Source organism: Aphelocoma coerulescens, chromosome 15 (assembly GCF_041296385.1).
Source record: "Aphelocoma coerulescens isolate FSJ_1873_10779 chromosome 15, UR_Acoe_1.0, whole genome shotgun sequence".
Taxonomy (NCBI): Eukaryota; Metazoa; Chordata; class Aves; order Passeriformes; family Corvidae; genus Aphelocoma; species Aphelocoma coerulescens.
The window spans coordinates 7,175,769-7,203,248 of record NC_091029.1 but is presented as its reverse complement, the minus strand read 5'-3'; the positions used below and the strand labels follow the sequence as shown (position 1 = coordinate 7,203,248).

Below are 27,480 nucleotides of genomic sequence, written 5' to 3'. Positions count from 1 at the left end.
TAGTGTACCTGGACCAGGTCTGGTAAAGCAGCTTTTCCCATTACACACTGTTCTTGGTATGCACTGATATCTCAGATCCATAAATTATAAATATTCAGCTTGATATTTAGATAACTGCTTGAGTATGGGAAATACTAAATAGAAAAGTCATTGTCTTGTAAAAATTATTTCATGGCAGTAGAAGGGTGGAGAAGGGACAGGGCACTGTAGGGACCTGCATTAATATATGGAACAATTTTACAGCAGTAGGGAGAAGCCTGACTGTCAGCCTTGGTTTTCAAACTCACTGTAACATTCCTCTTACAATCTCTCAACAGCAAATGGCCCCGTGGTTCATTTTGAATATCCTTACTCATGTCATTGCCAATGGAAAGGAGGTTCCAATTTTGAGAGGAGCAAAGGCTAATTTGCCTGTATTTCCTTTCTAGATTTCTTGGAGCCCTACTGGAGCTCAAAGAAGTAATCTGAGACTTCAGGAGGATTTAAATCAGGCTATAAGTACTGCTGGCTTGGATTAGTAATGATGTACATTGAGGACAACATCTGTGTTTGGGTTTGGGTGGAGCCCTTTCATGGTAGAAGAGTTGGTAATACTGCTACAGTACCTTTCATCAGAGGATTTCAGAGTTTCACAAATATCTAATTAAAGAAACTATTAAACTATGTGAAATCCTTGGTCCTGGAGGAGTACATTATGCTTCAATAGAAAGCAGGGGTGGGTGGTGTTCAAAGTGGCAAAACAAAAGCAAATTTTTCACATGCAAACTATAACCTGCTACACTATCTCATTTTCATCCTGTGTTTTAATCCTCTCATTTCTTTATATTAGCAGCCAGGTTTCAATGCCAAATGAACTAAACAAAATGGGCTGCCACAAGCCTCCATTCAGAACTACTGTCAGCTCTTAGGAAGGGACTTTTGGAAGTTCATCTCTCTCTTACTGATCTGCTATTTGTATTTCTTATTCTGTTAAGGTGTAGCAGGACTTAGCTAGGGTCAGGTGCCAAGGATGCCAATAATGACAGCTTCTTGGATACAGGAGCTCTGGGATGACATGCTTCTGAAAGTCCAGCCTGATCCAAATCCCAGAAAGTTGGTTGCTCAGGCTTTCCAAGGACAGTGTGTCTGCTCTGCACTATACTTAATTTGAGATTAGCAATGGGAAATCGAATCCCTTTATTCTGCTTAAATCCAGCTCTCTCGTGGTTGTGGTTAGTAAATATTCCACTGTTTTGAGAGACTGAGTTTTTATTAAAGGGATTTTTTGACTGAAAATGTGGAGCCTTTACTGGTAGCACTGAGGCTTGAAGCCCGGGCTGCCCGTGCCCTTGATTTCCTCCTGTGCTCCAGATCTGCATGGGTGGGCACTTCAGGTAAATCTGAGACCTCACTATTTGAATACAAGGGCCCCAAGGAGCTGCTCATCAAGACTAACTTTAAATGCGAGCTTAGCAGGCTGAACACTTTGATTTGCCTCTAAAATCAACAGTAACTTATTCCAGGTTTCCTGGTTGAAACTTGAATGGGGAAGAAGAAAGGATGTCTGCAAAGCAGATTTATTTGGGAAAACAAACTGCTCACTGGTTGGGACCCTGGAACAACAAACCCAGGGCTTAGTTTTTCCTCTGTCTGCAGTATCTGTGATACTTTTTTCAGCTTTCTCCCAACCCTCCCTGCTGTGCCCTCATGGTGTCTCCTTATGTGTATGCAATAAAATAAAATTTACAAGCATCCTGCTCTCTGAAATCCTGGCAAAGATGGAGTCCTGGTAATTTCCCTTTTCAGAGCGCACAAGAGGAGACTAATCCTGGGAGAACAAGGGGGAGAGAAGTGCTGCTGTTTGTATATCACCCAAAACTAAGGATGAGCACTCAGACTGTAGCAGACTCCTGGATGCTCCAGCCCCAGCTGCAGCAATGGCTCAGGTGGAAGCCCAGCTAAAAAAGATTGCGTGAAAGGGAGAGGGTTTTACTTTGCTTCCATTTTAAAGATCACTATCCATGTCTTCTGCATGAACCCTCCCACCTGCTAGTGACATTTAGTGACACAACAACGTGGTTCCCAAAAGGTTGGGATAACAGCTCTGCAGCAGGGTAATGGTGACACAGAATATCTGCAGGTTTTGGCTTTCACATGTGGAACGTTTCCTTCTCCATATGTTTGTACAATAGGCTTCCAGCATGTGAAACATCTGACATGTCTGAATGAAACAATAGGGTCACGTAGCTGGAAATCCAAGCACAAACAGCTCTTCTTTTGCCAGGCCAGTTTACACATATATTTGTCTGTTTTGTTTGCTTTTAAAAATCCAAGTTTATTTCCCAGGAAGTGGCCAGCAAAATTTGTATGGGATTGCCTTTCAATTCTCCTTTCTCCTGTTTCTGGTCCTTTCAAAATGAAACAAAGCTGTTTTGGGCACCTAAGCTGCATACGGATTTCATTACTTAAATCTCCCCCACGTATTTGCGAGGTGATATATATGAAGTTAATTTGGGAACATTAGTTTTACAGATTCCTATGGACCTACATAACTTGTTCAATGGACTTTTATACTGAACTCTACAAGTAAACTTTTACTGCAGGGCTATAGATTTTGTTTTGTTATATATTCCATCTGGTTACTAAGCAGTAGAAAACAATTTGACCATGTTTTCTACTCTTTAATTTGAGCTGCTTTAAACTGCTCAATTTATCGAAAATGAAAACCAGATTGATCTTCTGGAAATTGCCCCATCACCCCTGTCAGTTCCCACCAACCCTATCGTTTACTGTTAGTTTTTCTATGGTGTGTTGCATACACTTTGTTAATGAGAACTTGCTCTGGTAGAGAATAGACCTATGTGACCTATTAAAGCCTTGTAGCAAATGGCCATGGCATCTTGAACTCTTCATTACACTGCCTTACTTTTATTTACCATGGTCCCATCATATTCATGATTATTTGCCTGAGGAGACACTCTAAATGATGCCTTTGTTTCTCTTTCTAAGGCTTTACATTTTTTTGTATGTTTGAATGAGGGTATTTTCTGAAAAAGGAACCCAACAAACTAGAACGTGGATAGCAGCTTTGTATAGATGAAGGATCTTATTTGATATGGCATCTTGCATCTTTGTTGGAGAATCTGTATTTGTCTGCTGAGTGTCCAGTCACAAGAGTTAGCTTCCCCCCCCCCATCCACAAGAAAAGGCTGGGAATTCCAGCACTCCCTGGTGGATGTTATGTTAGATATGTTGTCTGCTTCCTTGGCCATAAAAGCTGATGTTGTGATGAAAGGAGAAAGCCAATGTTCAGACTACTCTCATAGTGACATGGCTCACATTTGTTGCATGAGCATAGCACAATAAATTTATGAGACAGTTATGAGAGGTTTCTGCTTAAAATAGTTCTGCTTTATGGGTGTAACGGTTATAGACCCCAAGGGAACACTGCCTAGTCAGGTGGGTCTTTCCAAGCACTGGTTTTGCATATTTTAGATAGATTTTTCAATTTGATAGAAAAACAATCTGGCTTTTGTCCCTTCCAGACTGAAATGAGAAGAAGGAAATTAATATTGTAATGTGGGGCTCCTGTCAAGCTAGAGAAGAATTCAGAATAAGACCTGGCACTTAGTTTCTAGTAAAAGCACCTGGTTGTAAATGAAATTAAAGAAAAAATGTCCTGTGCCTTGGCCTAGGTCTCTTCCAGAGCATTTCTATCTGTATTTCACAATCTACCAACGTTTTATCCACTTCATAAGCATGTCTGCACCTTGACATGCAACAACTACTGAATTAATCAGTGGGTGCCAGGGTTACTTCTGTGGTGATAACTTCAATCTGGGAATCTGACAGGTAGCAAATGTACCCATGAGCTGCCAAGCCCAGATAAAAACTATTCATCATAAGCATTTCTAGCTCTAAAAATATAAATCATAGCTGTAACTTGTAAGAGATCTTGTAGGTGAATCCAACTCCATCTTAATTAAAGAATTGAAAGGGGAGAACTAAAACTTCTGCCTACTTATGATGTGGTGGAAAAGAACAAGAATTCTTTTCAGTGTTCTGAGATTTCACCTCTGAGCCCTTTGGTAACTGAGTTAGCAATAGGCCTCCTGCAGTCCCACCTTTGCTGAGAGGGGGACATATTCTTCCAGAGGGCTCTTAAGACCATCTCTAACTATTGCTCTGGATTTCCCTCTGCAGCAAACAACTCCGGCTTCTGCCTGCAGAGGGAAATGAGCCAAATTATCCAAATTATCCAGCAAAGCCTTGCACCCAGAGCTGGGTGTTCTTCCTCTTATATAGGAATCTTGCATTGGGTATTCAAAAGGGTCTGTGGCTGCTGCAGAAAGATCTGTCCACTGCTCAAAACTACAGTGTAGGTTGGCATCTCTCGCATAATGAGGACGAACTGGTTTTCCTTCTCACCAGAACCTCCCAAAAGCAGCAGAGCATTCTGCTGCCTTTCCTCCGCGTGCTCTGAAGGCAAGCACGAAATGTCAATGTATGCTCAGACTGCATATACTGCTGATCATACTATGGAAAGCTGGGCTGTTCCATGGGTGATTGTTCAGAAAACAGCCCCTGCTTGTGTCCCTGGGAACAAGCAATTTTTTGTTGTTTGGGAGCGAGCATCTCTGGAGTTAAATGAGGAGGGCTGTTGTTCTCCACGGAGGCTGGAGTGCGTCGCTGTGCCTGGTGGTTGTCGGAGTGCCTGTGTTTGTTTTTTTGTAATTTTCCTTTTCCCCACCTCCTGTTCTGATCGAGGATCAAGGAGGAGGGATGGTGACCTCATGGTGCAGTTATGCAATCTGCCAGAGCCAGGTATCAAAACACAGTGCAGCTGTGGAGCTGGGACCTCGCTGTGGCTGGGGGCCCTGGCCTCCTGGCTCTAATGAGATCACTGACCTTCTCCTGCCACTTCTTCTGCAGCTGCTTTGATTCCCAGGGATTTGTTGTGGCCATGCCTGCCTAACGGTTTGGCAAGCTGCCGCAGGGAATGCTGCATCTACAGGCAGGCTCTAGGAGCTGGCCCTGGAGACCTAGAGCAGGTGAGGGTACCCTGAGCCCTGCCAGCCCCTTTCCATCCCAACAGAGCTTATTTGCCTCCATCCAAGGGTATGCAAATATTTCCACCCTCTCTGATTATTCTTTTTTCATAGGAAGTGAGGAGAAGGTTGCCTGTCCTCCAGTGACATAAAGCAGTGCCTTCCCAGCAATTTTGTTGTGATGCTTGAGCTGCAGCAGAGTCACATATGGGAAGAATAAGAGAGAATAGCATGTCTGCAGTCTGAGGCTTATTTGGGCCTCCAAGTCCTCAAGTCTCGTTCAGACTTTGCATTCTTTGCTCTAATTGCTGAACTGCATTCCTGCTTCCCTCCCCTACTCCTCTAGCAGTACTTTTGTTTTCCTTGTCTCCTGCAGTAACAGGCTTTCACAGCCTCCTTCCTTTCCTACCTGCATATTTTTTCTCTTCAAATGTCCTGCAAATCATTAAAAACAATAGAAAATTTGGAGATATATGTGAAAACAGGGCCCTGTGAAGCTGTCTGATGTGTGCCAAGAAGGAATATAAGACAAGTCAGTTTCCTGAAAATGGGATTTGCAGAGTGGAAATGTCACATCCATAATCACTTTCATGTGGTGGAACTGCTGCTGCCCACCACTAAAATAACAGAGCATCTGTTAAAAATGTGGGTTTGGTTTTGCTTAAATCCAGCAGGTTGCACTCACTTCAAGAAGTATTAGGTCCTTGTTTAAAAATATGAGTGCCACTGCTCTGGTACCATAAATGTATTAAAAGCAAATGTATGCTCAGCCCAGCTTGAGTCCCACACTGAACCCTGTTCAGAGCTTGTTTGTGTGGCTTGGCTCAGGGAGCAGGGAGATCATACGTGTGTGCAGAAGGTGGGTTTGTGTTGGGACAGGGATACTGGGAGGGCAAAGGAGACCCCTCAGCAAGCAGGACACTTTCATAATTGATGGGAACTCTTTTGGAGATCAAGCTGAAAAATAATTACAATTAAAGACTGACAAAAAATGAGATGGGAAGCTAATAACTAACCAAAGTGTCAGCAATTCTTGTTGTATTCTGTCAATCCCATGTCTGATCTGCTTCTGCTAACTCTGCTACTTTCAACCATCCAGAGTTGCCCTAATGTGGGATGAGAGAGTCTCCTTCTGCTTTGCCTCATGCTTCAAACAGCAAAGGCAATTTGGCAGAGAGGGAGGTGGCGATTCCAAGGCATTTCCAGGAATTCTTGTACTGCCAGGTGGAAAAAATAGGTTAGATGTTCTGCAGCTGTATCTAGTTCATGCTAATGGAAGAAAATAAACCTTGCACACAAAGATGAGCTGAAAATGCAAAATTAAGTAGAGCACTGATTTTCCAAAGTCTCCGATTAACTTTGTCGTCTGCTTGGGAAAAGTCCTACCAGCTTTGATCTCTAGATCAGTCATCTGGTGAAGGAAATGTGGTCACTTCTTAAACCAATGGACTGGAGTTTTCTATCTTACTCTTGGGACAGTCTTTCCTCAGATCCTGTATTTGATGAGCATCCAAAAAAGCTCAGACTTCCCTAGCTTGGAAATACTGTGAGAGGAGAACTTGGGGCTTTTGCTGGGAACCACAAGAATCGTATTTCTGGTCGCTTTGCAGTGAGTTCCAGCCACGTCAGCAAGTAAAGACTTGTCTTTATTTTGTTTTTCCCTTGTAAGCTGGGATTGTGGAATGAAAACTTTCCCCTTTTCCTTCTCATTTTCTTTTTAAAACCCCAAGTTTAGCATTTTCTCTCTGCTCTGGCTGAGTGTTTGGGCCACTTCGTTTTTCATCCCAGGTGGCTGGCTCTGTTCAAATGTCCTCAGGAGTCCGCGTGATCTTTAGCTTGGAATGAACTTCCTATGTTTGGAGGGGAGAAGGGGGAGGTAGCTGGGATGCCATACCTCCCCCTCCGTGTTTTGAGCAAAGATGTTGGTGTAGCCAGAGTTTTGAAGAGGTCCCTTGGGCAGAATAAATGTGAAGGAGCTGGTGAAGGAGCCTTGAAGCGTTTCCAGCTCTTTGAAAGAAACACACGTGTGTGTGCATGTGTGCACATAAGATGTTTTTAATTTTGGAGGGGAGAGGGATCTCAAATAAAGCTTGCTGGATTTTCATCCCACTGATGCTGAGCTCAGATGGCTAAATTTAATCATCCAGGCTGAACAATCTTGGATTCTAAGACTGCATCCATCTCTGTGCAGAAACTATTTGCTGTGGCTTCTGTTGAATCAGCTGTAGGCTGACAAGATAAGACTACTGTGGAATGCCCATACACTGTCCTATTCTGACACCGGGCAGCTACAGTGGATTTTGATTTTTAAATTAAGCAAAAAAATCTACCTGTAGAGGAGTTCTTTCTTTTCTGCTCTTAGAAGTGTTTAAGTAGTGGGGCTATTTTACAGGAAGGGACAAAACATAAAATAACCCTCTGATCCAAGTAATGGGATCATAACCAAGTATTGTGACTTCAGAATGATTTTTTAAAGGGCCTGAGGTCTGCACAAAAAGCTTCTATCCTCACTTCCCTTCATTACTCCAGTATTAGATTTTTTCTAGTACAGTCTTCCAGCAAAGACCAAAAAGCCCTTTAACTTGGATAAGGAGTTAATACACATCTGTGCTTGAATAGACTAATAGTTGCAGCACTTCTTAAATGTTCAGTCAATTTGGAATATAGTAGATTATTCCTACTCTTGTTTCTAAAAAGAAGTGGAAGTGACATTTTTTAAATCTGCCTGGAACTCGAAACACATGTGAGAAATGCATGGAAGTTGAGATGTGCATAAAGCATTAATGAGGGCAAAGTGGGTTATGAACTTTGCACATCATTTCCCTGCAAGCCTGCAGCTGGGTACCTCTATTAGGTGTGTGGCTTGGCCCCTGGGGATGTCGTGGAAATGTAGTGGCTCAGCTGTGTGTCTCCAGTTTCCTCTGCTGAGTTTTCACTCTGACTCTGGGTATGCACCACAAGAACTTGCTATTTCTTGGGTATTTTATAAAAGAAAACAAGCTACATTGGACAAGTCCCAAGCCAGAGAATCTCAGATCGTGCTCACAGAGGAATTATCAAACATCAAGACAGGATGTCCTCCTTCCCCTTCTTTGAAATAAATACACTTTAAAAATAAACAGTCTTTGGGATGCAAGTGAGTTGGTGTCCTCTAGGATGTTGCAACCAGCAGCTCCTCGTAACCAGCATTAACATGAATGAAGAAAAAGAAGCAAAATCTAGGAACACAAATGGCCTGAGGATTTCCCTAGCCAGGGCCTTGCATCACTTTGTTTCCACTTCTCTTCAGCCGGGCTTGTATCTTTACAAGTGGAATCACATGGCCATGTCACCTTCTCTTACCAGCTACATGTGACAGTATCCTCCCACATTCCCTCTGGGCTCCCAGCATCACCTCAGGCCAGCAGCACTTCTCTCCTGGAGGCAGGACAGAGAAGCTTGAGAAACTGAGCCATGCCTGCTCTCTGTGGTTCAGACAGAGGCTGGTACCCGTCACTGAAGAGTCTGTGGGCTAGCTACAGGCTGCCACAACTTGCCATTCATGGCTTATTGCAAGGCCCCTGCAGGTTTTGAGTGTGGGTTTGCTCTGAGCTGCTGCAGGAACTTGTCTTGTCCTGGTAAAGTGGGGAGCTTGCTTCTGAGCATGCCTCTGGTCTAGCTCTAGCCTGGTGCCTTCTTTGATAATTATATTATTAAATTAAATTAATCTTGTAGAGAGTGGGATTTCCTTAGAATGTGTTGATTCCCTGACAGTGTTCCTGCAGGAATAATGCAGAGGCTCCAGGCCTACATTTGTAGGTGTTGTGTGAGTGGAGAGCAGAGTTAAGGGTTGTATTACTCAGACGATGATAACTACTCTTCCTGGTGCATATTCTTGGGTGGGCCTTATGATAAAATCCCATCTGGCCAAAACAGTAATTTTCTTCTTTTTATGCATGGGAATTCTGCTTTTCATCAGTACCTCCTGCTTCTCAAGAGCTCTTTGATGTACAGAATCCAGTGTGGAGCAATGACACACTGGCTTTGTGCAGCACCCCTGTGTAATACAGCAAGGGCTTGCTCTTTCTTTGGGAGCTGGTGGTCCTCAGGAAGCAGCCTCTGGTGTCTGCAGTGAGATCCCTGAACAACGTCTTGCAATCACTTCTGGCCACATCTGTTGTGACCCAGCACGGCTTTATGTGTAAGAAAAGCTCTCTATGACTGCATCACATGTGGATTTGCTGCAGCTGCGCTCTTCAGAGGGCAGCAGAGCATTCTCACCACCATCAGAGCATCACTTCCAGAATCACCTTTGAGGGTCAAGCACAAGGGCCTCCTTGTACTCCTTAGCCCTGTGTTTCCTGGCGCAGAGGCCTTGTAACTCCTTACACATGTGTAACTTAAATAGCTCAAAGCTGATGTCTGTATTAACTACTCAGTCCAAACACCAGCACAGGAGGAGGTAAGTACATGACAACGGGGCATTTTTTAGTAATGGCAGAAGATTCAAGCTTCTGAGTGGGCTGTGTAGCGTGAAAGGGGGAAATGCAACATCTTGGCATGTTCTGAAATAGCCAAGCATTGTGTCTATGGCCAAGCAGCAGTAGCTGAGATTTGAGTTACTTCTAAACCTACTAAATGCTCTTCCCCAGTTACCCTGATACAGAAAGCAGGTAGGATTTGTCTGACCACTGGAGGTTCAGTGCAACACAACTGTTGGAAACATTTTGGACCTCTGGCCAGAGTCGAAAGTACTGAAAAGCAGAAGAGCAGGACTGGTAATCTGGTTCTCCCTGCTCGTAATTCCCCTAATTGGTGTGGGCATATATCAAGTGTTGTTTTTAAAAAGACAACAACCTATCATTTGCAAAGATTAAAAATGTGCCAATTTTTTTTGCACGCATCTGTCAAAAGCCCACGAGTCTACAGCTTGCTGCAGAAGGGAACATCTGTGTCTAATTGGCAAAACTCAGGGTTCATAATGGGTGATTCAAATGAACAAAACCAGTTTGTCAGTCATTCAGCTGTGGATTATAAACTAATCAGAAATCCTTCCCCCTCCCCTTCCCTCAGGTCTGTCTTGCATTTCCTATCCCTTGTGGGTTTTTTTCCCTGATCTCAGAGCAAGTCTTGAATCTTTTTGGTCTCACAAGCTATAAGGAATGAACAATCACCCACTGCCATGACCTTTCAGCCATATTTCTGGAATTCACACATTGCACATCCCCCTCTGCCCAGGTTTGGGGGTGCAGGGCAGCTCTTGGGGTTTGCATCGTAGCCAGCTGGTGGCTCAAGAGGCGCCTTGAATCTGAGACTCCTTGGATGTACACAGAATGTGCAAGATATTCCTCCTCAAATGGTGACAGTTTGACAGATCTGAGTGAAAGTGAAGGCAGGAAAGGGAGCTTATCCTGCGAGCGGGGGCGAGGGATTTGGGGGGATGCACTTCCCCATTCAGCACTCTGGTGATGAATCCCACAGGATCCGCTGATCTGGTGGCTGCAGCTCCCGGGTGTTAACAAAGTCCTCTGGTAGTAGAGGTGGGGCTGTGAACGCCTCCAAGCGCCTTTTCAGTGTCTGAAAAAAGGCAACTGGATCAGTTCACATATTCCTCAAAACAAAATCTCAACCCTCAATCACTGCTAATTTAAGGAGGCTTGAGCCAATCTGTGATCCTCCCACACCCAGGAGTGCCACCCTGCGAGAGCAGCAGTTCTGGTGCACATTCTGCCTCCAAAACTGGACATATATTTTAGTGGAAAAGTTAGGTGGTGTTTACTGTTTCTTGCTATGCAAATATCTTGTTTAAAAGTGAGCTCAGAAGATTAGTGTGGAACAAAGGCAAGACTGCACTGATACGCTGGGATGGAGGGAAGGAATACAAGAGAAGCCACAGAAAATCCCTCAATTCTTCTTCCAAGTGTAAGAGGCATCCTCTCCCTCAGAAAAGAGGAGCATATTCACTGAAAATCAGCATGTTTTCAGTAAAATCCAAGTGGCAACAAATGTATCTATAATTCTGATGTGAATTAGTAAATGAATCTAAATGTTAGGACCTGTAGCCTCTCAAATTGACAAAAAGTTTTGCTTGTTTCCCCTGGATTTTTACCATGAACTAACTAATCCAGACTGAAACCCAAAAATTTACCTCCTAGAGAAAAGATCAGTAAATTTCTATTAATATGTTTTGGTATTACATGTGGGACTCCTAAGGCATTAGACAGGGAATAATATGTATGTGGCAATGAATGTGGTTTCTTTTCCACTTGAGACTTCCAGCCACAGCCCAGCCCAGGTGCCTTATATGAGAAGCCTGTAGTTTATTCCACTATAACTAACATAAGCTTTGATTTAAATGACACTTTTACAAGTCAAATATTGGATTTCAAGTTGAATACAGAACACAGTTTCCACCCACGTTACTGTTTTCGTCATTTTCTGTGGCCATCCTGCATCCACCCTGAAATCCCCCAGAATATGAGCAGCACCTGCTGGAAAACAAAGGTTGTGCCTCTCAGAACAGGTCTGGATTTTGTTTCTATTTAGGAGCTTTTAACATTTGGCATTGCATTTTTTTCTCCTTCCATTTCAGTATGAGCCAAGGGGAGGGACCAAGAGAAAAAAAATCTGGAGTATTTTGATCTTTGTGGCTTTATATGGACTTCATAAGCTTTGTTTGTTCTACTGCCAAGTTCCTTTGTGTTTAAATAGATAACAGACCAAGACAACTAATCATTTCCAATAAAAAAACCACACCAAACCCAAAGCATTCCCTTTCTTTTCCAATTAATGCTTGTAAACCCATGCTCATAGACAGGGCTTGTGACCTAAGCACTTCTGATTTTTTCCCCTTTTCAAAAGCAATTGCCCAAGGCGCAGACTGGGCTCTGTGCTCTGCAAATTTATGAAAGAATCTTGAAATAAGGCTCCAAGAGTGGCTTTGGGAGAAGGTAGTTGTAAATATGATGTGCAAAAGCAGCCTTGTGCACCTTTTGAGAAGCACAGAGTGGTGGTTAGTACCACCATTTATGGACTTCCTTCCTCCTTGGAGGCTGGAGGCAATTTGTGGAGAAGGAAGAAATAGCAGATTTCACATGGAACTGTTGCTGTGTTATGTAAAATGCATGTTGGTTGCTGGTTTACTGGTGAGAGCTGGTATCTGCTGTCACTATTTTGAGAGGCTTTGCACTTGAAAAAGAGACGATTTGCCCGATCAAAACAGGCTATTTTATTGAAGTAAATAAGGCTGAATGTCCTTGAAACAGAAGATGAGTTGGTTGGATGAATCATGGGTGATCATCAATGCAAAGTTTCTTTTTTACATGAAAATGTTTTTGTAATGAAAATAACACAGAGTTTGAGATGCTGTGACACATTTTTCCTTTAGCTTCTTAAGATTTTTCTCACACAACCAACTGTTTAGGGCAACATATTTGTGTGGTCAAAAAGTTGTGTGTTTGCCAACAGCACAAATTATCAGTAGTAGGAAGTGAGAATTATGTGAATTACTTATGTGGGTTATATTTCTCTTGGAGGTTGACCATCCAATATACACTTCCATAGTCTCTAAGAGTGGTTTTCCATATTAGATTGATGCTCCACAAAAGTAGGAGCTGAGACTTGCACAAGCTTAATGAATTACCCTGTCTTGAGGGTATCTTAAACCAGTCTCTGAAGGGAAAGAAAAGAGCAGGAACTTCCATCAGTCTAGCAGACTGCATCCTGTGTATGATCTATGGCAAGATGTAAGATTCTTTGTTTTATTTCCCAGGTGTATTATTCCTGTGGTGCAGTGGTGGAATCAATGGAAAGAGGCCTGATTTTGTCACCAGGTTTTCCAAACAACTACTACCCAGGGACACACTGCGTCTGGCAGTTCTTCATTCCCATGAGAACCCATCTCATCTTGGAAATATTTGATTTTGACATTTTTGAGAGCTCTAGTGAAACTCCAACCCCCTGGGATGGCTTTTCAGCCTCTGCTACAACAGAAAATAAGGACATGCCTTCTCTTGAGGAAAACCTGGACTTTGCTGTCCATACCACAAAACCCTCTCTCCAGACCTCAATGTCAAAGGTGGCTCAGAATCTGAGCAGCACCGGAGACCAGTCAAAGGACCTTGCTGGTCACCTGGATGAACTTCCAGGAACCATCTCAAAAAAAGATGAAGCCAAACAAGCATCTGAAGAAAACCAGTGGAAGCAGATGAAGGAACCCAAAGCGATTACCAAGGCTCACCCAGAGGAGCTGCCATTCCCTGTGGCTGGCAGTGCCTCGATGCAGAGGCAAAATACCAGTGGCCTGGAAACAGGAGATTTGGAAGGGAAGATCTTGCTAGCCCACTTAACTGCTAGTGAGAGAGATGAAGTCACAGTAGAGAGCTGGACTCTTCCCTCAACAGCATTGCCCATGGAAATCTCCTCCAGCCCTCAGTCAGCAGTGGATGTCTGTCCCCATGATGTATTATATGTTTCTGATCTCATCACATTTTCCTCTCGCTTCTGTGGGCCAAATTCCCCTGTAAACAAGACCATGGTCTTTGGTTCATCTCTGGAAATGGTTGAGGTTATCGTGGAGCTGATCACCACCACGGACCGGGGCCGAGGCTTTGCGATGCTCTTTGAGTACAGGAACATCACTGACCCCGATGCTGTGGATGCTGTGAGGCAGGAGAGGAAGGAAAATATGATGATGCTGGCAATTACTACAGGGATCATTGTGTTTGCTCTTGCTTTGCTCTCTGCCCTCTGCGTAGCTTGCAGGTAAGGTGATGCACACCAGAGCCTTGGAAGCATGGGATATTATCCCTAGGGAAAAAACCAGAAAAGAGTTTTCCAGAAAAATGGTACATTTCCCTTGCGCTGCTAACTCCTGCTGTCCTCCAAATGTAATAGAGCAGGTACAGAGGAAGTCAGTGCTGCTCACTGCTCCTGCCCTGGGCTCCTCAGTTTTCTTTCCTACTTCTACAGCTCCTGTACCTCAGATTTATTTTCTTTTTCCTGCAGAAATACTTAAATGGTCAGGACTTTCCTGGGCAATTTTTTGTTTCAATGGCAGTGGTGCCTTTGAACATCAGCTTTTGGCTGATGGACAAAATCAGCACAGAAAGATCATCCTTCCCTGAGGCTCCTGAGCAGGCTGAGCTGACAGTCACTGCATCTTTTCACAGAGGTCCCACAGTTTGACTCTAACTAACCATCACTAGCACTCTGAAGAAAAGTAAATAATAACCAAAGTATTACCACTTAGGATTAAGATTTAAAAATATTTTCCCATCTGTAGCATATTTTATCCAAGAGACTGTGCAGACATTTTAAACCCCATGCTTTCAGTGTGTTAAGAAGTCATCTGCACATCCCTGGGATGCTGGGGAAGAGCCCAGAGCCATGCTGCAGTACCTCTCATTGTTCCCAAATGCAATCCAAAACTATCCAGGCAAGTGAGCTGATGGTCAGGTTGGGTTGTGGATTTCCAGGTCCTGATGCTGACTAGTTAAATGGCTAAAACCAGACAGTTACACAAGCATGCCTCTCCAGTCAATTGCTTTTCTTTTATATATTCCTTTTCTCTATATCTATCCAAGGAACGCTTCTCCACCCCCCCAGCATATGTTTGCATTTTTCTAACTCCCTAGTGAAAACATTTTTGTAGAAACAGTGATTTATTTCTCTCCCTTCCAACAAATTCAAAACAGAACCCATACTCCCCAGGTTTTTTGTCAAAATAAACACTATTTTTCAAATGTTTTTACTTCGATGAAAACATCAGGTAAACTGAAACAGACGCTGTCCGTTGTAGGGCTCCACGGTGGTGGCTGGGTGTTGGCATCAGCGTTCATTTCCCAGAGCCATCATGCAGCTGCTCTGGTTTCTCCCTCCCTGCATCCCCTGCCTCATCCAGTGTACATCCTCCAACCCCAAAGGTCTCAGGATTGCCCAGACACCCCTAGCCACTGAGGCTGGTTTGACAGAGGAACTTGGTTTTCCTTGTCCTTCTTGGAGGCTGCATTTTAGCTCTGGCTGAACAAATACGAAATGCAGGCCATCACACTGGGCACCAGAGAACACAGGCACAGTGGTGAAGCTTAAATATCATCTCTCTTGCTGTATATATAGAAATCCCTGCTTTCAGGATCTGAGCTTTTCATAGCTGTAAGAGTTAAACTTGCATGTGCTACATCTAACTAACCTTTTTGTTTTTAAAGAGCTTGCAAAACACTAATTTAGACCACAATTTTTTTGCTAGCTCTAAAGGAAAATGTCTGGTGGAAAATGTCTTCCAGATACCAAATACTTTATTTTTATACCCTTGCCAATCTTCAAAAGAGACAGAAACAGGCTCCCTTTGCTATGGTAGCAGTCTGGGCTGATACACATGTTGAGTAGGCTGTTCTTGCTCCAATACCCCTATTTAATTTCACTGTAACAATCCATGAAGCAGGGTATTATTCAACCCTAAAAGTACACCGGCAATCTGAGGTTCCACTGGCTGAGGTTTCCTCTGCAAAGCTTGTTTAGAAAGTCAGACCATGCTGCTCACATTCACGGTTTGGCTTTTTGCTTGTCAGATGTTTACAAAATAACCTTCTGCTCTTGCTGATCACCAGAAAAAAAAAATTCCACAGGATTTCAGCCCCACACACCAATGTTTGTATGTTCTGGTTGCTGGGAATACATCCTACCTATGGGGTCCTATGGCACAGGATTAGGCTTGCTTCTTTTAACACTGGCATTTATGCCTCTTCATTGCTCTACAACTCTTTTTTTTTTTTTTTTTTTTTTAATAAAGAAGATATCTATACCTCAGCCAGCTATTGACTGAATATAAATAGAGACTACCCCAACTCCTTTAGCATCTTGAAAGGGCGTTTACTGTCCCAGCCTCCTGCATTCCCTGCATGCTGTTCCTGGGAAGCCTTGATTACACTGCTTTATTTCTTGTCAGACTTAAAGCACTTAAGCGAGACCAGGTGGAAGTGATGCCATGACCTGTGCTGAGTTACCTCATCTGTGTTGTACTGGAAGAGTCTTTTTTTCCTCTTTACTGTGGTAACTGCTTCAAGGGTATTGGTCTCTGCCCCAGAACCACTGGCACTGGTTGGAGCTTGCCTACACGTCCCAGCTGTGGGTTTTTAGTGCAGCTCAGAATAAGACTGCTGAGGCCATTAACCACTGAGCATTAAACTTCTTTTAGGTTGAGCCCATCAAGCTCTATTTTATGCTTCTTGTCCTAAAGAGAGGCTTGAAATCAGGTGTTAAATGTATATTAGCCACAGTCTGTCCTCACTGCAGAAAATGTCAGGGTGGCACGGGGTGGGCTGAGGGGGGAAATGATGGTGCTTTACCAGTGCAGCACACTCAGATCTGGGACCAGCCCCCCGAGGCACAGGGACACTGTCCTGGCTGGACTGGGCACTGCAGAGGATGCCAAGAGTAACCTGGAAGCTCTTGGCCTCATAAACTTGCCTTCCACTTTCTTTTCTCTTCATACTTTATTTATTCCTCTGGTACTAGGTTTAGCTGTTGGTGTTTTTTTTCCCATTTCTATCTGCTGCTCTTGCTCAGCTAAAAGTAGCTGGCTCTGCCTTGCCAGGAGTAGAAATGGCCTGGGATGGGCTTGGCACCCACTGCCACTCCAATGCACCAAGTCATCAGCAGTATCTGCTCAGGCTCATTGCATTGAGCCAGGGCAAAGCTCTCTGGGGAAACTCCAAGTCTCTGCCACACTGCAGCTTTTGTTTGCTACTTGGGGAGGGAATGAAAGCTTCAGTTGTTAGTTGGCCAATAATTCTAATTACTTTTGGCCATGAAACCTGGCTCGAGTAATGGGGGATTTTTTATTTTCTTTCCCAAGCCTCAAGAACAACAGATACATCCACCTTATTTAATTTTAATCCTGTCCCGTGCAGTCAAACTTTTGCTGTATGGTTGCAACCCATGAATTGCAACTGCATTTTGCATCTGCATAACCTCCCAACCCTTGGGTGTACAGTGACTCCATCAAGCCTTCAGTGCTGCCATCTCTCCCCACCCAAGCTTCCCTGCCACTCACTGCCTGCTGCCCATCCATCACCTGGGGGTGAGAATTTGCCTTTGCAATAACCTGGGTTGCATCCCGTCAGTGAGTCCCTAATGCTCCCCTGTGTCTGCACTGTCCCCTGGACAGCCATTGAACACAAACTACTCTTGTTTCAGTCATTATCACGTCCATCAGTGCCAGCCTTTCGTTGTGATATCTTTAAGTCTTATTCATTCAAAAGTTTGTAACACTAGTTGTTTCACAATCTCAGTTTTAATAAAAATGTGAAAAAATGGGTAAGGACATGTGTCTCCCTTCAGCCAAGGGGCACATTCATCCCATAATCATCTGCCACAGCACTGTCTTTCAGTGAAACAGTCATACAAATGAACAGCATCTGATGCTCTCTGCTTGCTAAATATAACCCAGTGTGCAGAATTAGCTATGCAGATGAAATATTCTGTCTAGCAGGATAAGAACGATGTCACTGCCCAGACTGAAGATCTCAGTCCTGCTATTCAGTTACTGGTGTGAAAGAGCAGCTGTCAGGGGGGAGCCTGGTGGGACTCAGCAGAGGTCTGAGCTCTGTTCCTGCTCTTGCAGTGAGCATGGGAAGAAGATGACAGGTTCTTCTCTTCTTCGGCTGACTTTCCACCACATGAGCATATAATTTTCTCCCTTTGTTTACAGGCCTTGCTGCCTTGAGTCTTGGCAAGTGTTTTGGATGCTCATAACCTGCTGGGTTCCCCTTGCAGGATGAGCAGAGCCGAGAACTTTCCTGCTGTGGGTCTTTAACTCACTCAAGGGCTTGTTGTTGTTGTTGCTGTCTCTCCTTTTCAGGCAGAGAACGTGCCCCAAAAGGAGCTCATCCAACGCATGCAGTGACCAGGAGGTTAGTGCTAATGGCTTCAGCAATTTCTGTTTCTCTCTTTCATATTGGCTGTTGCACTGTTTATCTGACGATGTTTACTGGGGCATGTTCTGAGTTGTAGAACAGGATCCAGAACTCCACTGTCGATATCAATGAGCTCCAGCTGGTGGTGCCAAGTCGGGAGAATGAAAACAACAACCACTCTGTGAGCCGGGAGCAGGCGGGTAAGTGCAGGGCCTCGGCCGGAGCGGGTCAGGGCACCCCGGAGTCCTGGGCCAGTTCATCAGATCGTTTCTTGCCCGCAGTCCTTGTTGCTGTCTCACCCATGCACAGCTGGAGAGCTACTCCACAGCAGAGAGCCTTTGTTGTGGGGACTGTCCCTTGCTGCTCCCCGCTCCCTGCTAGGGTAATTCCCCTGGCAAGGAGCTCGCACAAGCACAGCTCCAGCACGCTGCCAGCACAAGCTGTTGCAGTGCATGGCATTGCAGAGACACTGGGTTAGCAGAGCAAATGTGTTGGGTTCAGGCTGCTACAAACAACTTACACAGATCCATAAACCAGGGAAGAGTTTCACCTGCCTCAGGCCTAACTTTGTCCAGAGAGGATGTGTTTTACAAGGCTTAAATTGACTTTGGTCAACTCTAACTCCTGGAGCTCACTGTTTCTTGGGTCTGTGGATGGAGGTGCTTTGGGTGACATTTACCTCACAGTGTGCTTCCAGAAAAGAGCATCCCAGCCAAGCTGCAGAGAATGTCACTTGCTGCAATTTTGAGTCTCAACACACGAACTGTCCCAGTGTCCCATTTGGTTAGTAAAGGCCAACAGGGAGTGACTTTATGTTGTGTTACGACACACCATCAGTTTCCCAGTGAACCATCAGCCACTACACACTCAGCTCTCACAAGGGTTTCTCCATAAAAAGCTAATTTTGTGCTCCCTGCCACGACAGTTTCTCATCTCCTTCCTGAGGAAGTTGTGGCCAGAGTTCTCCTTGCCTGGACCAGATGACCAGCCTTGGGGACACCTGCAGACACACACACACACCCCTCTGTGGCAGTCCTTGGAGCATCAGGCTGCCTGTAGGAGCAGCATCACTGTGGTTTAACCAAAAAGCACAGCTCCCAGTATTAGCAGGCATGAGTAAATAAAAATAAATAATGAGTTGAGCAACTCTGCAAGTTTTTGATCTCCAGCACAACCTCTTGTGTTTAACACAAGGGATTTCAGTTCGTCTGTTTCTATTAGAAAGCAGACCCAGGGGTGTTTCTCCTCTTTTGTTTTGTTTTTAAAAGCTTGCAGTTTCAGGAAGGCAAACTGTTGACTTGAATTTTGTTCTGGCTGGTGCAACAGCCAGCCAAAGCACTGCTCTAGATTGTCTAGGGATGGAAGGAGGAGGGTTTGTCATGGAGGAGTTGGAAACAGATGCTTTGGACACTTGCAAGCAGTCTTTATTGATTTTCTTCCTTTCTCAGTCACTTCCTGCAGAGGCAGCACAGAACGGTCTCCTCAGGACACTGACCCAGATGTGCCCTCCTCCATCTCTGCAGTGACCACTGAGACTGGGAGTGATGAAGTGTTTATAATTTCTGCTGGACCTGGGACCAGTGGCTTGAGCTTTACCACCTACAGGATACAGGTAGGAACATTCCTCAGCATCTCTAGCAAGCCACAGGCTGTCCCTCTTGGACAGCACTTGTCATACCTGTCCATTTATGCCTAATGCCCACTTTCTAGAAAGGCAGGGATGGAACCAGGCAGTTCTCCTAACCCTCAAGCTGAGCTGCCATCAAATGATGTGGACTGTGATCCCCTGAGCCAGTATCTTCCCAGCTTTGGAAAGAGCAAATGCAGAACTCTACCTTGGCTGTGACAGCAAGTAATGCAGATGTTTGCTAGCAGGCAATAGGATCAGCCTGCAGAAGTGTTAATTGGCAAAGCTGATGTTCCATTAAAATTATCACTGGTAGCAACTGAAAGACCTGGGAGTCAGACCTACTCCTGCCCACCACTCCAAGTGAACAGGGAAGTTACTCAGCTCCTCAGCTTGGCAGAAAGTGTCTCACCAAGCTGATGTGAAAATTAATGGTGCAGGCTCTAAAAAAATCAAGTGGTTCAAGTGAAAGCACTGGGGCCCTTCCAAATTCACAGACAGAAACCTGAATTGATTCAGCAGGTTCTCCCTTATTTTAGCTCTTTCCCCTGGACTCCTGGTCCTTTATTTGTTTAGGAACAGATGACAGCTCAGAAGCCTCAGGTCTGGCTGTCACCTCTTCAACCTCGAGTGAGTGCAGACAGAGCACATTCATTGCAAGTGTCTGCTAAAGCCTTTCCCAGGTCAATACTCTCTTCTCCAGTGCCCTCTCTTTTTCCCACAAGAGGATAAACAACCAGCACAAGGAACTCACAAGCCCAGGACAGGCTGTGTAATACTTCTGTCACAGTTTACAAAACAAAAGCATTCTGTATCCCTGCACTTGATTAGGAAATTAGCCAGGAGGCCAGGCTGGTCAGGATTTTCCTACGCTGGTGTAAGACACGTGCTGAGCTTTTCCTCCAGCTGGCCACCCTGATGAACAGAGAGAGGGAAAGAAGGGAGAACAGCTCTGGAGCCTTTCCCTGCCTGACCTTTACCTTCTGTGGAGCAAGGCACTGGGAGTTGCACCCAGACTGGGCATCCTTGAATAAACACCTGCACTCCTGGTCCTTTCCAGTGCAGAGAGCTTCACCTGGTGGCAGTCCCACACACACCCAGCATTTAGGCAGGAGGGAAAACCATTTTCCTGTGCCTTTTCCCCCACTTTCGTCAGAAGGAAAAAATACACATAAACCTCCCATTTCTATTCTGACATTGCTTCTGCAAGCAATCTTCAGAGAGCATTTATTAAAAAAAAAAAAAAAAAAGGGGTGTCCAAACAGTGAAAATAACCCAAAGAATTAAACACATTATTAACTCAGGAAGTATCACCTCACTGAAATCCATGCAGCACTCAAGTGAGACAATACTCCCAACTACATTCCTCAAGGAACAGAGCACCAAGCCTGGAAGCATGGCAGGGCCTTTTTGAAAGCCCTGGGCCTTTCCCCACAGCTGAAGCCCATCCTCTCCAGGGGTGTGGAAATTGAGCACAGCAGACTATTTACAAACCTGCACTCAAACGGGAATCTCATCAGGCCACTTGATACTCAGGGTTCCTGGATATTAAATGTGTTTACAGCTGAATTTTTAGATGTGTATTTTTAGGGTGTGAAATGCTGCTGGCCCGCCAGCCTCCAGGCCTCACAGAGGATTTGTGGCCCAGCACTAGGCAGTGGGATGAGATATCCACTGGAGCATAGCCCGTTCCTTGGCAGGAGCTAAGCAGTTATCCCCATGTGAAAAGATGTGTGAAATCCTGAGCCTTCACAGTACAGTAAATAATGCCAGCAAACTCACCTCACCCACAATGCTTGACTAGACAAAGCAAGTTATAAGGAGCTTTCATTAAAAAAATTAGCCTGATCTTTTCCCTGAGAAATTGTGTCTGGCTGCTTGCTCTTGTGCTGCCCACCAAGTGTGAGCCTCAGCTCTGCTGGGCCTGAGCCAGTGATTAGCTGGCTTTTGCTTTGCAGCTTTTAAAACCTATTTGAAAGCACCAGTCCTGTGTTATGAGGAAAGAGCTGGGAGAGCAAAAAACCCTCTCAGTTCAAGACTGGCCTGAGGAAATGGAGGGTGGGATGGCTTTTGGGGGGGCTTCCAGGTGTCCTCTAGGAGAGTCATGGCTTTCTACATCCCCTTTGGTCATTATTCACCCTTTGGCTAACTTATGACTATGATCTCTGACTTCTGATCAGACATTACAAGTTTCAGATGCAAAGGTTTGAGTAAAAAGTATGATCGTGGAAGTTTAACAAACGTTTCTTGCCAAAACATTTTCAAAAGTCTAGGAAATACATTGTTCATTATCCCACTTGCTTCCAGAGCATCTATCTCAAAACCAGTGGCTAATTTTTACATCAGTTTGGAGGTATTTATAATAATATTAGAATAATAAATCCTAAGACAGCCTGAAGAGGCTTCTGAGGAGAAGACAGCCAGCTTAAAAATTTATAAATAAAGATTGTTCCTTCAAAAAAATCTTAGACTAGGAGCTTAATATTGAAACAAACTTATCCAGATGCCTCTCCTGGCTTCCTACTGAGTTTCTTTTTCTGATCTAGTGCTAATTTCTTGCCTCTCTGCCCATCCATTTCCAATATGACACATTCACTAAAGAGTTTCTTTGATTTGCAGAAACTTGGGAGATTCAGTTTTTCAGAAATAACTAATTACATGTTTCTGGTTTCTCAGGATTTTTATATCCAGGACACTGTGGGATTTATTTCAGACACTCTTTAAGGACTATGTAAACTTTGGGAATGTGGATTTTGTGTTCTTCTCATGACAACCATATTTGCACAGCTGAAAATTAAAAATATGTATAGAGTTGTGTAACAGGAGGCTTAAATAACAGGTGAAGTATTAGTAAGAATGAAAGGAGATTCTTAGGAATGCCAGGGGTTCTCTAACTTTTCTGGCTCTAAGCTTGTATCAATATTAATGACAAAAATTGTGATTTCAAATACAACATCAGAACTTATAAAGTATGGAAGAGATTTTTGTCTGTAGTTCATTCCCATATCTGATCAACTCTGCTCATACACAGGGCTGGTGACAGCAGTTTAATGTGGTCTCACCTTCTGATGATGCCAATTTTACACCTCTCTGGCTGTCTTGTTCTACTCCTAAAGCATGTTTTTCCACCTGAAGACCATTTTTTAATGTGAAATGCAAATCTCCTTGGCTCCACTCCACTTCTTGGGCTTCTTGTTCTATTCACCACAGACACTGAGAACAGATTATTTCCTTTCTTTATTTTTCATTGTTTTTATTTTCTTAATTCTTCCCTTACGTAGGATAAGGAGCACCACTTCCTTCAGTCTTTTCTCCCGAACTGTGCATTTTTGAGACTTCTGATTCTCTTCTTGCTTGCTTCTGGATTTCTTTCAAGGGGCTCCATCCTCCTTAAGTTTTATTTCCCCAGACAGACACACCTGGAGCCTTCCAAGAGCCAAGCAGAGTGGAAGAATTCTGTTTTACACAGTGAAGTTTACGACTCTGATCTGTCAAATATTTCCAGTAAAATTAAGCTGTAGATATTTCATCTATTTTGTGAGACTTGTAGGACTATATCTTATGTAACTGAAATTCCCCACTTCAACATTAAACCTGAAACTGGGGAAGCAAGGTAACACTTTCCTCCAGGGAAGCCAGCGAGCTTCAGGCAGCACGCTGGAAGAGCAATGAGGAGAAGTTGCATTCCTGTGTCCCCTGAGAACCACCGAATCAATGTCTCTTGCACTAACAGCCCGTTTCCAAAGTGTTTTAAAAATGTTTTGATGAAAGATGCCTGTAAATGATCTTAATTTACTCTTTCCAGGACAAAAACCTAAAAAGAAGTGTCACAAGCCCGGCCTCTGTGTCTGACTGGCTGAGCTCCCATCCCATGGCTGCAGGGGCAGACGCTGCTGAGAAGGGGAATGTCCAGCTGGAGAATCCCTGTCCCAGGCAGCGCACGTGGAGCGCCCGCACTTTCCACGACTTCCTGGCTCCAATACCACAGCTACAGAAAAAATGGTGTAGCTGGAGCACCAACAGCCCCTTCACAAAGCTGGTTGACAGCAGTGTAAGTCTTGCAGGGAGGGGAGGATGTGGAGGTCAGGGTCTCAGCTCCAGTACTCTCCACTGTTCACTGATGGGACACGTTTTACCCTTGCCCAGTGCATCACCTCTCTGTCCTGCAGTGCAAACACATCTCAGTCCATCTTCTTTGGTGTATGGGAAACTTTCTGGCCTAATTATATTGTAATTTAGCCAGGCTTTCCTGAAATGTTAAGCAGCTGTATTTTCCAGCAGTTAGCACCTGGTTAAGAAATTATCCCCAGTCCAGAAGAACATTGAGAAATGCCTTCAGACAAGATTACCTCATTGAGTGTTCTGATGTGTGCTTTTTTCCCCCTGGTTATGCCTTGACTTTATTGTAATTGATGTATTGTAATTGCACTGCAAGGAATCCGTAGGTGTGGCAGGGACATCTGGGTTTCACTGACTAGTCATCAAACCAAAAGCTTGTTACAAAGCTAATAAAGGATGTTTCTTCCTTTTTAAGGTAATAACATAGGTTTTTGCTAAAGAATGCATCTTACCTCTAACATAACCACAAATTTTAACTTGTAGTTCTCTCGGGATTAAAGTTTCTCAAGAGATATGCTTTTCATGGCATGTCTACTAGTTTTGTACTATCTTGTGCAGGGTTTTTCTACAGCTGCAAGATCCCAAGGTGTGCCAACCAGAAAGGTGATCTCAGCCACTGAGATAGAGGGAGCATCAGAGACTGTTTACTCTGATTCATCTGCCAGTAATGCCTCATACCCCCTCACTCTGTCTGCACAGAGGCAGCGGAAGCTAACCTCCTGCAATTTGAAGAAATCCAGATTTGGGAACCCTTATTTTGGATTTTTAGCCAGTTCCCCTGACAGCAAACATGTGAGGCCGTTGGATCCCTCAAGACATCTAGGGGCAGCATCTCCAGGTAACAGCCAAAGCCCCAAAAATCTTCTAGAGAGCTCCAACCCACTGAAAATCAACTTGGTCAACGGTTCAAAAACAAAGGAGCTTATGGTAGAAACAGATAAAAACAAACCAGTTTTTGTTATTTCTGAAGAAGGGGATGATCAGCAGCCTCTGGTCCTAGCAGAACACCTTAGTCAATGTGGAGATCACCTGTCAGAGCAAAATGCTGTGTATGCTCTGGCCATGCCAGAGAAACAGCTGGGGGTTCTGACTGCAGAGGGGAACAGCTCTGCCACCTTCCCATCGAGTCTTCCCCTTTGGGCAAAATCCCCCACTTCATACAAATGTCATGGAAAGGCCCCCAGCTCCTCCAGGGACCAGCAGAGCTCAGCAGGTGGAGATTCCAACACTACTGAGACCTCACAGAACTGCGACACCCCTGCTGCTCCTACCCTGTGCCAAGCGTCAGTCCAGTGATGTCCTTGGAAAGATTGAAACATCAGTTCCCAAACCCAGAGGGAACAGGGATGTGAGCAGAGCAGAAGCTGTGCTGAGCAGCTTAGTGTGGCAGTCACGTGGAGGCAGCTTTGTTGAGAGCGGTCGTTGCTTCCCACACGTTGGAACTGAGATTACAAGGATAAAAACCATAGCACAGCACAAATGCCATCTCCCCTTATGCTCACTAACCTCATCTCTCTTCTCTTGCATGAGATTTGGATGTAGTTTGCCCAAGAAAGCATCCTCTGAAAAGGTACTTCAGACTGCAGAAACCTTTTTCTGGGATGGGAATGAAAGTAACCTGGGGCGGTCACACCGTGGTTTATATCTGAAATGTAAATCAGTCCCCTCTCCCTGTGGTATCACTTGAGTCTTTCTGTTGGGAGCTCTGAGTTAACTTCTGTTTATAGCTCTGTCTGTACAATCCAAGCCTTGCCAAGCCAAGGGTAAGAATTCAATCATGCATGTTTGCATACAGTTTTGTAAACTTAATTTTAAGTATTTCGTAACTTCTGCAGTCTAGCACAAAACTTACCAAGCATTAGCAACTCTAATATTAAAGACCATGATTATCTCACCTCCTAACTCTTTAGAGAAGTTTACAGACAGGCTGAGCAACCCAGTGCCAGATGCTTGTTCTATTAAAGTCTGGTGTAGCTTTATCTTTGATAGGTCTGCATAGGCTTAGAACACCTCAGTCCACCACATTAAGTGACTCCTCATGGCAACAGGAGCATGTGTACAAAAACACTGAAATACTAGGAATAGTCTTCAGCATCCAACACTTGGATATTTGCAGCTGCTCTGATCCTATATCCACCAGCTATTTATTGCTGGTAACGCACAGTGACTACAGAACTATTCCCCTTCCTTTAGCAGGCAAGACTTGAAAGACAAAATTAAGGTGTGGCAAACTTTGAGTGCTCACTTTCTTTAGGAATTAATCCTACGTGGCTGTGCCTCCCTGAGTACAAACCCAGGGCATTCAATGGAACACTGAACCAAAGGGAAGCCTGCTAGTCCTATTGCCTTTAATAACCCCATCAGTATTTTAATTGCCTCCTGGTGATATCTTTGCAAGAGACTCCTGCATGTTTGTCCCACAATTTAGAATTTTCTTTCTTAAATGAAAAAAATCCCTCTGAAGCTGCATCTTGCAGCTGACACAGCACATTGTTTTAGAGCAATAGTATGCCATAAAACAGGTGTCAGAAAGAAATCTTCTGCACAAGTCTTCCCCTATATTAGCTGCAGTGGGCATCCAGTTATCTTAATCCTTCTATGTGAAGGCATTTGACTGATTGCTGAAATATTTAACTGAATTATTTATGATTTCACCTGCTATTACAGCTTCCATTTGCCACCTGTTAATGTCTGAGATATGCAACACAAGACTATAGGTTTTGCCTTGTATTTTCTGTGTGTGTTTACATGTCTGCCTAGACATAGAAGCCTTGCAGCTGGTAGCAGTGGAAGCAAAAACACATTTGCCCTTTAGCAGTTGACTCAAACATGAACAGCAAACAAGTCTCTGCATTTATTATTTCCAGACTGTGTTGAGTAGTTCTGAAGTGCCAAAGTCTGGCTCCATGTTGGTTGATTCTTTTTTGGTGGTTTTTTTTTTTGTTGTTGTTTTAAATTAATGCTACTTGATTCAAAGGGAAGAGTTAATATATTTATGATTTAAAAAATATTTAGAAGTCTTCAGTACTCTAACAATAACTTCTACTGCATTAAATTCATATACATCATAATTCAATGTTCTGTTACTAGATTTCTAAAGGTTGAAGTACTAAAATCTACTTTTGAAAAGTACTTGTGTTCAATTATTGACAATAGTTACATTTGAAGGGCTGGAAAAAGTGGCTTTTTCAATAAAAGCATGTTTAACTACTCATTTCTACAGTGTAACAACACTTACTTTGTTTTGCTGAAAGCCTGAGTTGTATGGGCAGTGCCTCAGACCACGAGGACAGCATGTGGGGTACCCCAGTGGTGGTAGAAGAGCAGAAAAGCAAACACTCCTTTTTAGATCCTTCCCAATTTCTCCTCAGCAGCCGAGTGAGAGCGAAGATGAGGTGGTTGTTTACACCGACCTTTTCCACTACCTGTTGTGCAACCAAAGAACAGACTTTGCTAACCAGGTTTGTCTAACTGCTGCCAGAGGAGGTTTCTGTGGGAGTTTGTGTTTCCTTTCATATCCTGCTGCCTGAACACTCTTCCATCAGTGCCTGCTGCAGCAGCATATGGCCAGTTATTCACGGGACTGCACCAGACACCCTGGCTGCAGCATGGACTGTATACATACACACACACCTACACATCGATGTGGTCAGAGGCCCTCCTCCTGATGCAGTATTGAACAGTGCTGCTTATTCTCACAACAGAGGTGGCTCATTTATCAACTCTTTAGAGGTGATGCCTTCTGGCACTAGAAGATGCTGAAGCCCAATGCCTGCAGGTGGGCTTCCCCCAGGGGAGACTTCATTTCCTGACC

General features: G+C 44.1%; 1 protein-coding gene across 2 annotated transcripts in view; it reads left to right on the top strand.

The window, feature by feature from the left end:
- The window catches only part of LOC138119352 (uncharacterized), a 31,851-nt gene extending 4,975 nt beyond the window's left edge, over positions 1-26,876 (top strand). For both annotated transcript variants that reach the window (XM_069031107.1, XM_069031108.1), the window contains exons 2-7: positions 12,778-13,769; positions 17,866-17,917; positions 18,018-18,120; positions 19,369-19,532; positions 23,353-23,598; positions 24,225-26,876. In XM_069031107.1, the coding sequence (XP_068887208.1) occupies positions 12,778-13,769; positions 17,866-17,917; positions 18,018-18,120; positions 19,369-19,532; positions 23,353-23,598; positions 24,225-24,962 (2,295 nt within the window). In that variant the 3' untranslated portion in view covers positions 24,963-26,876. The remainder of the gene's footprint in view (positions 1-12,777; positions 13,770-17,865; positions 17,918-18,017; positions 18,121-19,368; positions 19,533-23,352; positions 23,599-24,224) is intronic.
- The last annotated feature ends 604 nt before the right edge of the window (positions 26,877-27,480 follow it).